A 13,065-nucleotide genomic window follows, 5' to 3' on the forward strand; every position below is an offset into this window, starting at 1 on the left:
TTTATTTTTCATTTGGAGTTTTCTACCTTTCATGGAAGCCTGTCACCAAAATAAATTGATTCTGAGTTTTGTTGGATTGGATTGTTCACATTCCATTTTTTGTATTTACAAACCTTGATTTGTATTGCCTAAATCTAGTTTTACTTTTTTTTGTACATTAATGGATTTGTATTGTTTTACTTTTTTTTGTACATTGATGGATGTTTTTATACATTTATAGTTAAGCATTATTGGGAAGTTCAAATATCACATTCTCTCATTTTCTAGTCCCTGTAGATAAAATACTGAATAGGAAATTAAAGCCATAATGTACGATCTTATAATTATATGAAATTGGTTTATTTTTTTCAAACCTGATTTTTTGGCATATTTGTAATGTTTACACATGTCCCAACTTACACGTAAATGGAATCAGCCAAATTTGTTGCGTGTGTAGGTCAACAGAACAATTTTGACAGAAAGTCATAATTATGATTTTATGTCCGCCATAGAACTCTGTGTTAAACGGCCAAAATAGCCAGTGGTGTTTCTTTCACTTTCCCTTGTTATGTAAGCTTAAAATGGCCAGAAAGCCTTCCCGGCAGTTATTAGTAATATTATTTCAACATTTTGGGTAAAGAATAACAAAATTTAAATTTGTTGGAAATCGTACATAATGTATGATTTCATGGCTTTAATGGATCACAGAGAGATGTTGTCATCTTGAATTATTTTTGTTAAACAAAAACAAGTATTTGATGTTCCCAATTTGTGTTGTCGAGTATTTCAATCATCAAGAAATAAATTGTGTTGTTTTCATCCAATCTATTTACTTAGAGCACAGTTTGCCCTGACAGCTAGGAGCTGTCATTAGTTTTGCTCACTGCTGCTGTATTTTTCACAGTATCGCAGGAAATGTAAGCTTTGGCCAGTATTGCCAACAATTTGTAGCCTGAATTGTCAAATCATCAAAAAGTCACCCAATTTTCACTTTAACTATTGGTTTCTAAAGGACTCTACTACTGAAAGTCGAGGCACCAATGTCGAAAAATAACCCTTTTTTTTTTTTTTAACCATTGGTTTCTATGGGACAGGAAATTGTCAACAGTCATGGAGAAAATCTTCAAAAGTCGTCCCGATTGGGCTGTTGAATTGCACGTTTAGCAACCCTGGTTTAGGCTAGGTTGTCTGTCTCCTACTGTGATATATTGATTTTGTGAGCTAGACTAAAGGGGTCAAAACAAAAGCCACAGTTGTTTGTTAAATTTATATATGTTTTTTTGTTCACTTGAAATGGAAGGCATTTTGGGATGTTTTTGATATTTGGAAATATTGTCTGGGAATAGCGCAAACTTATTACAAATGATCATCATTATTATTACTATTATTATTATTTTTATGCCTCCACCACGAGGCATACTGTTTTTGCATTGTCATACGTACTTCCGTACCTCAGGATACTGTATCATGAGAATGGATATGGACATGGTTGTGTTACTCATTAATAGATATCACATTTGTTAATATTTAATGACTACATTTTAGAATGTTGCATGGTCGACTGAACAAGCAAACTAATGCATTTGTGACCCGCTCTGACGAAGCCATCCATAAGTTGCACTCAGCCATTTCGAGATATGGCGAGTCAGAGTTGGGAAAGGGGTGAAAAACCTTGCATTTTTATTATTTTTTGATTCCTTAATATGTTTACTTTAACCTACCACTGAAAACAAAATATTCTTTTACGTGTAAACAACCCAAATCTAGCATTTTCTGAGCCAAACCAAGTCCTTAAACATGTCATTTTACAACTTTGAAGCCATTTTTCTTGCATTTGCCTTTTCTTTATCTGTCGTCCCCCCCCCCTTCCCGTTGAAAGACCATAGAATGAGGACCACATGTCCCAGAAACATGATTTTGGTATTAAATGAAAGCTGACGACCTATACTAAATGATGACATCAAAAACTCAATTTTCAAAATATGTGACTTATGCCTGGTTTTGTGGGAGCAGGTCACATTTCATCAGTTAATGGAATTCCCTGAATTAATTATTAAGCACAATATTCCAACAGCTATAATGGTAACTGATGTTAAAAGAAACCATAGTCCATGAAATGATAATTCAATAAAAAGCTTGCCTTTTCTGCACATATGTTGCAAATTTTTTCAGGTGAAAAAAAAACATTTGAAAGTGCTTATCAGCAGCTGGAGTTATATCATAGGCAACAATTAACAACATCTGTTTGGCCAACAAATAATGCAATGTAATAATAATAATAATAAGCATCATTTATTAAGCGCCTTTTCATGTACAAAGCGCTTTAATACAATACATTATAAAAACAACAAAAATAGCATTACATTTGGCAAGAAAACAAAAACCCAATAATTTAGCAAGAAATACGATAAAAAGTTTAAAATACTTAGCGAGACCAGCTCATTATTTAAAAGAGCAGGAAAACATGCAATTTTAAAACAGCTCAATATGGAACTCCCGCTATGTGGCTGGAGGGCCTATAACATGTTATATGAAAGACTCATAGGCAGCACGATATGTACATACACAATGTACTATAATTAACAAAACCATTTTCATACATATATCACTTTCTTTATACTCTTTATACACATTTTATTCATATATAAGTTAAATAAAATATTTAATTTCAAATGAACGTAAAATGTAAATTTCTTCCTCAGAGAGTAAATTTTATGCCTAGAGAAGATGCTATCTTCAGTAAATAGTTGTCATGTGAACTCTACTTAAAATGCTATCTATATAGTTAATACTAATAATAGACATACATTATTCACAATGAAATTATGGTATATCCATTCAAACAACTATATAAATAAATAAAATAAATGTAGATATTTATATAGCGCTTCATGCCGTAAACAGCCTCAAAGCGCTTTACATTTATTCTGCCGTCATTAGAATATGTCGGCACCACGTTTGCAGCCTACAATTGGCGCATGGTTCATCAGAACAACGACTGTGACAACTCCTAACAACTTCCCATTGCACCTGGGTGGGGTGAGGCAAGCGAGGCAAAGCACCTTGCCCAAGGGCACAACACGGTGGTGGAACGGGGATTCGAACCCATGTACATCAAGCAAGCTCTCAGATTATGAGTCCAAGGCCGTAACCACTGAGCCACCGTGCCCCCTTTATATAACTTCATTATATAGGTTGCCTTACAATTAAAATGCTGCCTTCCCATTTATAGGTTTTTAAAGATTTCATTAAAAACAGAATAAAACAGTTGCAGGTTGATCCCATTTAAATGCCATCTTCACTTCTTCAATAGATAGCAATCAGCAAAGGATACTCCTATTAAAACTACTGTAAATAACAGCCACACGATACTACAATTATGTTATCTTCAGTAGATAGCAGTTATATAACATTTTCAATAAAATACTTTTCAATATCTTCTTTTACCATTTTAGGATAGTCAGATGTAATGTTCTTCAGTAGGTAGCAGCCATTTGATACTCCCATGAAATGTTATTTTTAGCATTTTAGGATACACCAATTTAATGCTATCTTCAGTAGATAGCAGGCATGGGACACTCCCATTAAATAATATCTGCAGTAAATAGCATCACAGCACTACAATTAAATGCTTCCCTTTTCAGTATAATATAGCAGTCATAATACTCCAGTTAAATGCTATCTTCAGTAGATAGCAGTCATAGTATTCTCCTGATAAATGATATCTTCAGTAGATAGCAGCAATTCTATATTCCCATTTAATGTTATCATCAGTAGATAGCAGTCATAGAATACTCCTGTTAAATGCTATCTTCAGTAGATAGCAGTCATAAGATACTCCTGTTAAATGCTATCTTCAGTAGATAGCAGTCATATGGTACTCCCCTTCAAAGCTATCTACAGTTGATAACAATCATAGTATAGTACTATTAATTGCTATCTTCAGTAGATAGTCATAGGATATAGGATTAAATACTATTGGCAGTAAATAGCATCTTCATACAATCCCATTAAATGCTTCCCTTTTCAGTATAATATTATAGCAATCATATGCCAGCTAAATGCTATCTTCAGTAGATAGTAGTCATGTGAATACTCTCAATTAATGCTATCTTCAGTAGATAGCAGTCATGTGATAATTTTCCAATAAATGCTATCTTCAGTAGATACAAGTCATGTGATACTCCCAATAAATGTTATCTTCAGTAGATAGCAGTTGTGATAATTTCCCATGAAAAGCTATCTTCAAATTATAGATAGCATTCATGTGATACTCCCAATAAATGCTACAATATCTTCAGTAGATAGCAGTCATGTGATATATTCCCAAGAAATGCTATTTTCAGTATATATCACTTATTATCAGTCATATATATGATACTCCCGATAAATGCTATTTTCAGAAGATAGCAAATATATGGTTCACCAAATAAATGCTATCTTCAGTAGATACTAGATAGCAGTCATATGGTACTCCCAATAAATCCTATCTTCAGCAGATAGCAGTCATATGGTACTCCCAATAAATTCTATCTTCAGTAGATAGCAGTCATATTTGGTATTTCCATTAAATGCTATTCAGTAGATATTGTATTGTTTTTCCTATAAAAATAACTAAGGCTGCCTAGGGTGGTATGCCACATGAGAAGTAGAGTCGGTCAGTAACAAACTGTTTTATTTTAGTGATTTATTTTATGTGATAAACAGTGCAATCTATCTGACACTGGAACATCACTATATCGCTCATTCTACAAAATCCGGTGCCAATCCACTATAAAAATTGACAAATAAAAGTTGTTCAAAAAGACCTGCTTTTTGTGTTTTTTAAGAGTAAATGTATCACTATTTCAGATGTAAAAAATTGCCAACACCACTTGCATATTTTTCTTTCAGAAAGTCATGATGTTTTTTAACACTAAAACTCAATGTAATGTGAGCTACGTTACCGACTACAAAATGGGCTGGTTTTACCCAATCCAAGGTCATAAAAAGCAAACTAAAGATCACTTGAGTGAAATGTAAAACAGATTTCACCATTTCATAGAAGTTTTGAAGATGCGTAAATGAGTGTGTAACATAGCTCACAGTAACATAGTTCACTGGTTTTGAATGTTTTTAATGTGATTTGCGAACGTTAGAACGTTATGTCGGTTAATTCTAATATAAATGGGGTTCGACCACTGGTAGCTTTCACATATTATTAGGAAGTACATCTAATACAAGTCACAAGTGCATACTATAGAATCCTGGTAACGTAGCTCACCAATCTTAATATGGTCGGTCGAAATTTCAATGTTTACAACATTTCTATGCCAAAAATGCTACAGCATCACAATTTTTTTGTGATTTAAAAAAACCTATGAGTGTTTCCTTTCAAAAACGCAAATTACATTGATACCTCTGTTTTACTACTTTCCAATAACGTGTGTTAAAAAGGGGTAACGTAGCTCACAGCGTTTTGGTGGAAAGTGCAATTTATTTTAGAATTACACAAAGACGTTTTAATCACTAAAAAATAATGTTGATAAACAATATGATGGTGCGTTATCTAATTAAAAAACTACAAATATGTAAAGAAATCGCATTTATTCAAAGAAAATATTCAGGGTTAGATGTGACACTTGAGCAGTGGAAACGCATTTTTAGCGATTTTTGAGCCTTTGCAAGGGTTAATCAGGCTGAAGAAAGCATTTAAAGTATGGAAAACTATATATGTCCGTGTAGATCTCGTTGAGTCGCCTATCATTAAAAAAAATATTTGATGCCCTAAATGCTCGACAAAGTGTTTGTGGACCAAAGAATGGAAAAAAGGCTATTGGCACCGGATTTTGTAGAATGAGCGATATTCTGACCAGCTTGTATATATCATAATATTTGATGTTGTTCATGATACCATTCTGTAGTGTATTGCTGGTATCAAATAGCAAGATGTGTAACATATACCACGAAATGTGTCACTGGCACACCAATCTCAAGGCCTGGACCATCTGTGAAATTTTGCATGGCTCCATCACAGTATCTCAATGGATTGAATCATCAAACATTGATATCTTCCATCCATTAACAATCCATTTTGAACTTAAAATTTGTTTCCGATTTTAGCTGGCTTTTTATAATGAAAACAATATATCTGTGACAACGTTCATTTCCAGTTGTCATTAAGTTTAATATTTGCCCAAGGTTGTCTGAGATCACTATTATGCGCTGACATTTACTACATTATTCTTAAAATTAGGGCTGTGATTGATGATAATAGAATGCACTTCAAATGAAACAGGTTGAAAGGCATAAAAACAATGTGTAAGAGCATGCCATTAAATATAATAGTTCCGTCAACCCATTTTTAGCTTGTCCAGAGGAAAAGACCTTATGGCATCACAAGTTGTGCATCTGTGTTTTGTTCGTCAACAATTATGAAGGCTTTGAATTTGGTGTCATGTGAACAGTTAAAATCCTATTGCAACCATTGTTATATTTTGATGGATCCAAGTGTGTGAAAACATAATAATGATAAAATTGGATGCTTTACAACCAATATTTATTGGTCTCACTATGAGGTTTAAAATATTGGACTTGACTATGTCTCGTCCAATATTTTTAAACTCGTAGTTTGACCAATAGATATGGGCTCAATCAATCCAATTTTATATCAAACTTGGGTCATATCTCTCTGCACTATGGACACCCTCATCTTCATCAATTGGTGGTGTTCCAGGGAGTATACTGAGGTCAATGGTCATTTGAGGTCAACATAATATAAAATTGGCTGAAAATGAAAAAAAAAGTTTTTCACAAAAATGGGGAAAAAAAATCTTTCACATGAATATTACTATGTGTGTTGTTCACTACCCATATCTTCAGACATCCCTATTTTTTTTTAATGATTACGCCATGTTGAAAATATATACTGCCTAACTGATTAATGTATGTGATATATATATATTGCCATTCTTGCATGGAAATGGTTTATATAAAACATTCAAACCTGCATCATCTGATCTACTCAGGCTGAAAGAAATTCAGCTCATGATAGCTGTGGCTTGAATGAATTAGATTGTGTTACTTGATCTGGATCAAAGAAGCAAATCACACTCAATGTAACTTCTGTAACTTTGTTTCTTGTAGATTTTAATTCACCTTGGCCTGTTAACAAAGGAATCAGGATTCAAGATTGCAGAGAATGCCTTTTCTGGTGGTCCACTAGGGGAGCTGGTTCAATGGAGTGACATCATTGCATCACTGTATATACTAGGACATAATCTCAAAGTGTCTGTGTCATCATCAGGACTCAAATCGTAAGTATAAAGGATCATCCAACCAGAGTTAACATTGACAAATATTGGTATGATCTGGGAGTGGGGATGGGGTGTGTGTGTGTGTGTTAATTTGTGTTTAGTGTGTAAGGTTATACACACAAAAATGACAGAAATTTGCAGATACACACCTTTGTACTTGTATAGTTCCAATGTACATCGTTCGCAATTTGTGCAGAAAATGTGGGCGTGGGGGTGTGTATGTGGGGGTGTACGTGTACTGTGCATATGTAAAACGGTGACATCAGCTCATTGGGATAACACCCAGACAAGACAAGGGGTTTTCAGTATGATAGGATGCTAATATGCATTATCAAGCGGAGGCAGGTTATGTTTAATTTACTCAATTTAGTTCTTTATCATATGCAAGTTTGAATTTTTGTGGCAAAGCGGGGACATAAATAGGAACTTCAATAAGCATCCTCAACTGTACATTTTGACACTTATACGCACATGTGTATTTCTGTTATGCACGTTTTACAAGAAAGTTGTGTGGGTGGATATGCTTGTGCATCTGTCTGTATGCGTGTCTGTCTGTCTTTTCTGTGACACTGAATGTTCTAGAATATCATTTTGAATCAATATCATTTTGCTGGAATTTGGCATAAAACATTGATTGTGCAGAGATTGCTCAGAAGAAAGATTTCACTGTGCATTGTTTGATATCCATCATGAAATTATTGGTCTGTGCTCATTACATGTGTTTTTAGGTGTAATCAGATAGCATCAACAAGAATATTTGATCATTTCACCCCATGATTGTAGCAATGATTGGTTTATCACACGGTGGTCCTTTGAATGGTTCTATGGAAATATAAGCACTATCAAAAGAATTTGATTTGGGAACTTAGGAATCTGTATAACCATATACATAACTCTACTAGAATTGTTAAATTTTGGGAGACTAAAAATTTATACCGGACATCTTTTGACAAAGAACCGAAATCGAACAATAATGGTATCTTTAAGCTTGCACATAAAACAGTTTGTAGCGCTTAGTCTGCACACTGCATCACATGCATATCACACACATACACACTTAAAGTTTGTGGGTTGAGTGACAAAGCTATCAATAGGAGGTGTGCTATTTTTCTCTCCATGAGCAACAAGTCTGATTTCTTGCAGTCAAATTCTTTGGTTGCTAGTTTACATTGCAGAAATACAAATTCAAATAAATTACAAGGCAACAACTCAGTCTGGGTTAGAGTTTGTTACACTGACATGATGCATGGCAATTGATGTACTTTATGAAACAAAATTAGTGTATTCACAGCAAGGAGTCTATTGAATATTCTCAATGCGTGAAAAGAGGAGAGTGCAGGTGACTTTTACATTAAATATTTGTTTCACTTTCCTCGTCTGATAGTCATGATAACTGCTATGTTCTTAATAATGTAACACGGCTGGGCCGCGGGCTGAATACTGAGAATCCGGAATCTGGAACGACTGGACAAAAAGACAACCGTACGAAATGCCATCTAAATGGTGAGCTTCTGTTATTGAGCGAATTTCACTGGTTAAAAATATTACTCGTGGCGGGAGCTTTCAACTGATGCTAGCTTGTCTATCAGTTTGGCAATTGAGCAATTTAGATCAATCAGAAATCAAATTCTCTTATGTTATAAAAATCAATAAATAAAATCAGAAAATTATAGGCTTCAGCCTATTTCATTAATTTTGAAGTCACTGGCAGATTTTCCACGTACTTTCCTTGATAAGCTTATGAAAAATGCATGACCAGATCGTCAAAATCAAAGACTCATCAAAATTTATAAATTTGTTTATAAAAATCATGATAACTAGTCCAAGAGAGATAGGTACATATCACAATACAAAAATAAGACCATAAGCCTCACATGAGGTCAAATAACCAATTTTAGAGAGTGAGAGAAAATCCATTTTCGTTACAATAAGAATTGCATTGACGGTGATAAAGACAATTGATACTTGATAAGAATCTTCTAAGATGATGTATCTGGGGAGTTGTATATTTTAAAATGTTCAGGTATTACCAACATAAAACACATCAAAGATCAATAAATGATACAAGAGGATACCTTGAATATACAAACAACTAGAAAGAAAAGAGGAATGGTATACCTCCTTGATTTGGGGAAAAATGTATAATACAGACTAGACGGTACGCAGAGAGGGACAAAAAAACAACTAATGTAGGCACAGAAGTAGGTAAATGTGATTGCCAAAAATTAATTACCAATTCCAAGGCCCACAGAAGTGTTAAACCAGCAAAAACAACTGGGATCAATGGGAATACAAAAGTGCACTGGAACAAGTGATTAACATAAACTGTGCACATAAACAGACACAATAAACCAAACATCAAATGTAAGCACAAAAACAGGCAAAGTTTAATGGCCAAAAATTACCAATAATAAAATTTGGTAATTTTTGGCCATCGAACTAAATAAATTATACCTATTTTTGGAATCAATAGGATGTCATGATGATAAATGTACAACATTTATCAGAAACAGCTTCAAATAATTTCCAATTGTGATAATTTACCTTACAAAGACTTGTTTCTTTTTATGATTATAAGACAACTACAAGTAAGTGCAACATTAATCAGAATTAAATAATAACACTGAGATTGCACTCTACAGGATGGTCCAAAAACAAATTTACTTATTTTAATTTTATATTTTTAACAATTCAGTCAGAGACCAGGCAAGAACCCACTTAGTGCCTGAGCATTAAATTAAATGGTTACCCAATTTTAAAGGTTAATTTTTCGCAGTTGGAAAGTCTGTTTCAATTGTGAACTTGTTGCATATTCTGAAAGATCATCTTTCTAAGAGTGTTTGGTGAAAAAAAAGGCTGAAAAAGAAGTAAATTAAAAATTATTTTACTGCTTTGTGGAAGGCAAGCGGACTAGCTATAGACAGATGTACTTTAAGAATATGCAACAACAATTTGAAAGCCTTTCAACTTGGAGAAATCAATCTTTGAAATTGGGTAACATTGTTTCTGGGCCATACTGTATGACCAGGCTGCAGGACTCTTGATTGAACATGGCTGTTTAATCATTTGCACACTATGGACTCTGAATAAAAACTGCCAGGAATCAGGAATTTGTCACGCTCATGCGGACCACTAATGGTGTGCTAAACAAGCATTGCCTACATGGTCAGCATCATATACTATGCCATGCTGGATGCATACAATGCTTAAAAGTGCGAAAGACAGTTACATGTAATATTGGAAGCACTGAATTAGAATTAATCCAAACTGAATGTGAAATAGTGACAATGCTTTCCTGTTTTGTCTGGGCAAAAACAGGATGAAACATTCAAAGAAACAGGTGCTAACTGGGGTGGGTTCTTACAGGAAAGGTGGGTACAGAGGGATGCAGCCGATTTGCGATGCATTTTCAGGCTCTTTGGTATAACTTCTGATGGCCATTTTCAGAAAACTTGTTTAGTGGTGGGGTGTTTTTTGTGGGTTTGTTTTTTGGTTGTTTTTTAATTTTTTCCAAAAATCAGGAAAAAGTGCAGATTCTAAATTCTAGAATTTTTGCAATAGGGCTAATTAAGTCCATTGTCCGTAGGTCTATATGGTGCTTAGTGCAGGAGTTATATAAAGTCAAGTAGGTCAAATGTTTTAAAATATATCATGCACTGGGGTCAAATTTTTGAAATGCTCCAATTCAATCATAACTTGCCTGAAATAATGACATATCAAGGAGTATGTTACATCCAGTTTTAACTGTTGATAATGTTGCAACTTGCAAGGCCATTAGGTTCCACAGTCAACAAGTAAATCATAAACAATATAAAAAGTCTCACTTAAATTGCCAATTGTTGCAATGTAAAAATCAATAATTTTAATTGAACTCTTACCGCCCATATCCACATGGTAATCAGATCTTGATATTACATGCGTTTTAAATGCTGTAATGCATCTGATGTTATGTGACCCATCACATCAAAACCAACCACTTCGCGGCTGGCTTCATTGGCAGATAACAATGAAAGAAGATGAGAAAATATAAAGAAAACAAATAGAAATTTGAGCTTATTTTGCCTCATGAAACATTTTTACTTGTATCTGATTTCAACAAGTAAGGTGTCATTTTAAAGCTAAAAACAGCAGTTTATCTTAGTGTTTAAATCTCCATTTTCATTTCTGCCGCGAAGTGGTCGGTTCTTGCTATCTCACATTGTATGGTTACAAAAAAAGAGTCAAGTATTACAAATGTTGATTGTTTGAAATTGTGCTTGAGGAAAGTGCCCTATATAATTTGTTATCAGTATCAGGAGTTGTATATAGTTCCAAATCAGGTTAAAAAAAACCTCGGTGACCATGCTTTGTCAAGTTCTACGAAATTGATATAAAATTTCTTGCAATAATTTTGAATGAGGTATCTGTCTATCATTAGTTTGGTAGGTCTTGTGGTTCTGGGGAAAAACACTAAAACAAACCATTCCCTGCATATTTTAAAAACATATTGCAAGAGCCACAAGATGCTGACCTGGGAGTTCAGTATCTGAATTCTACAGCAAAGCAAATAAACAATTAATCAAACAAACAAGTAAACAAAATTGTTAGACAATGTGACAATGTTCACATTGTCTAACATACACCCAGCGGAACTTGGTCGGTGCAAGTTGCTAGGAGTAGCCGTAGGCGCTGCCAGGAGTAGTGGCAGTGTGAACGATGGTCAGCGAAAGTTCCGCCAGCTGTATGTCCGATGATTTACTCCTGACAAAAGTCGGGAGCTAGCTAGGTATAATCTCCGCCAGGCGTAAGTTGCAATGTGAATGCTGCTACAACTGTCACCCGGTGTAATATTGACTTTTTTTTGGTTGGAACTAAGAAATTACATTTCAAAAAGGTCCCCAAAACACTGGAAGTGGTAGCCGATGTTTACACCAACCAGAAGTGAATGCTTGGTGGAACTGGTCGGGGTAGTGCTAGGCTTGGTGTGGACACGCGGTAGGTGCCCTGGGGTGTCACTCCCATTGTGTCCTGTACACCATCCGCGATAATCAACTTTTGAAAAGCACCATAAACAAGGATTTAACCCTTGGCTAAAACAATACCCTAAACAGGTAACACGGGCCTGTTTTCACACCCTAAACAGGGATTTTATTGTTTGCATCAAATTTCATACCCTAAATTTCATTTCCGCATATAAATAAAGAATATTACTTGTGTTGTTGCTTGGATGTACCAGAAAATGGACTGTTTTGGTAAATTCAGGCTGGAAAATCAGGTCAAACATAAGCTAATTCAGTTGTAATGGTTGTTGAATTCCCTGGTCAAATTCATTCTGCAACCATGTGCGACAGAAATAGATTTTCGTGGTAGAAATGAATCTTTTAAAGGCGAAAAAAGCACTAAAAAACGAGATTGACGACTAAAAATGCAAAATTGCGTTTTCTCTCTAAGCTATATGTTAAATAATACACACCACTAAATAACCTAGCAAACAATGCGAGAGCAAGTAGACCTGTTGAAATTGGTAAAAGTTGTCCTAGTTAAATTGAGGATAATAATATATGTTATCGGATCATAAATAAGGGCCTATTTCAGGACTGTTTGAGTTGAAATGATCTTCTTTGTGTCATTATAAGAAAATGTTGAAGCTAGAGAAATGAATTGACTCAATAATATAGCAATGTGGATTCCAGGTGGGGCAATTACAAAACATTGATCCCATTCAACGGATTGTATCTCAGAATTGTGCCCTTTATGTACCATAATACATTTTTTTAAAGAAAATGTACATTTCAAGCAACCTGTCACTTTT

At 34.5% G+C, this 13,065-nt stretch overlaps 1 protein-coding gene across 2 annotated transcripts in view; it reads left to right on the forward strand.

The window, feature by feature from the left end:
- LOC140153289 (alpha-1,6-mannosylglycoprotein 6-beta-N-acetylglucosaminyltransferase A-like) overlaps positions 1-13,065 on the forward strand; it is a 99,571-nt gene that overhangs the window by 44,686 nt on the left and 41,820 nt on the right. For both annotated transcript variants that reach the window (XM_072175998.1, XM_072175999.1), the window contains exon 8: positions 7,105-7,274. In XM_072175998.1, the coding sequence (XP_072032099.1) occupies positions 7,105-7,274 (170 nt within the window). The remainder of the gene's footprint in view (positions 1-7,104; positions 7,275-13,065) is intronic.

The sequence above is a fragment of the Amphiura filiformis genome, chromosome 5, assembly GCF_039555335.1.
Source record: "Amphiura filiformis chromosome 5, Afil_fr2py, whole genome shotgun sequence".
Classification (NCBI taxonomy): domain Eukaryota; kingdom Metazoa; phylum Echinodermata; class Ophiuroidea; order Amphilepidida; family Amphiuridae; genus Amphiura; species Amphiura filiformis.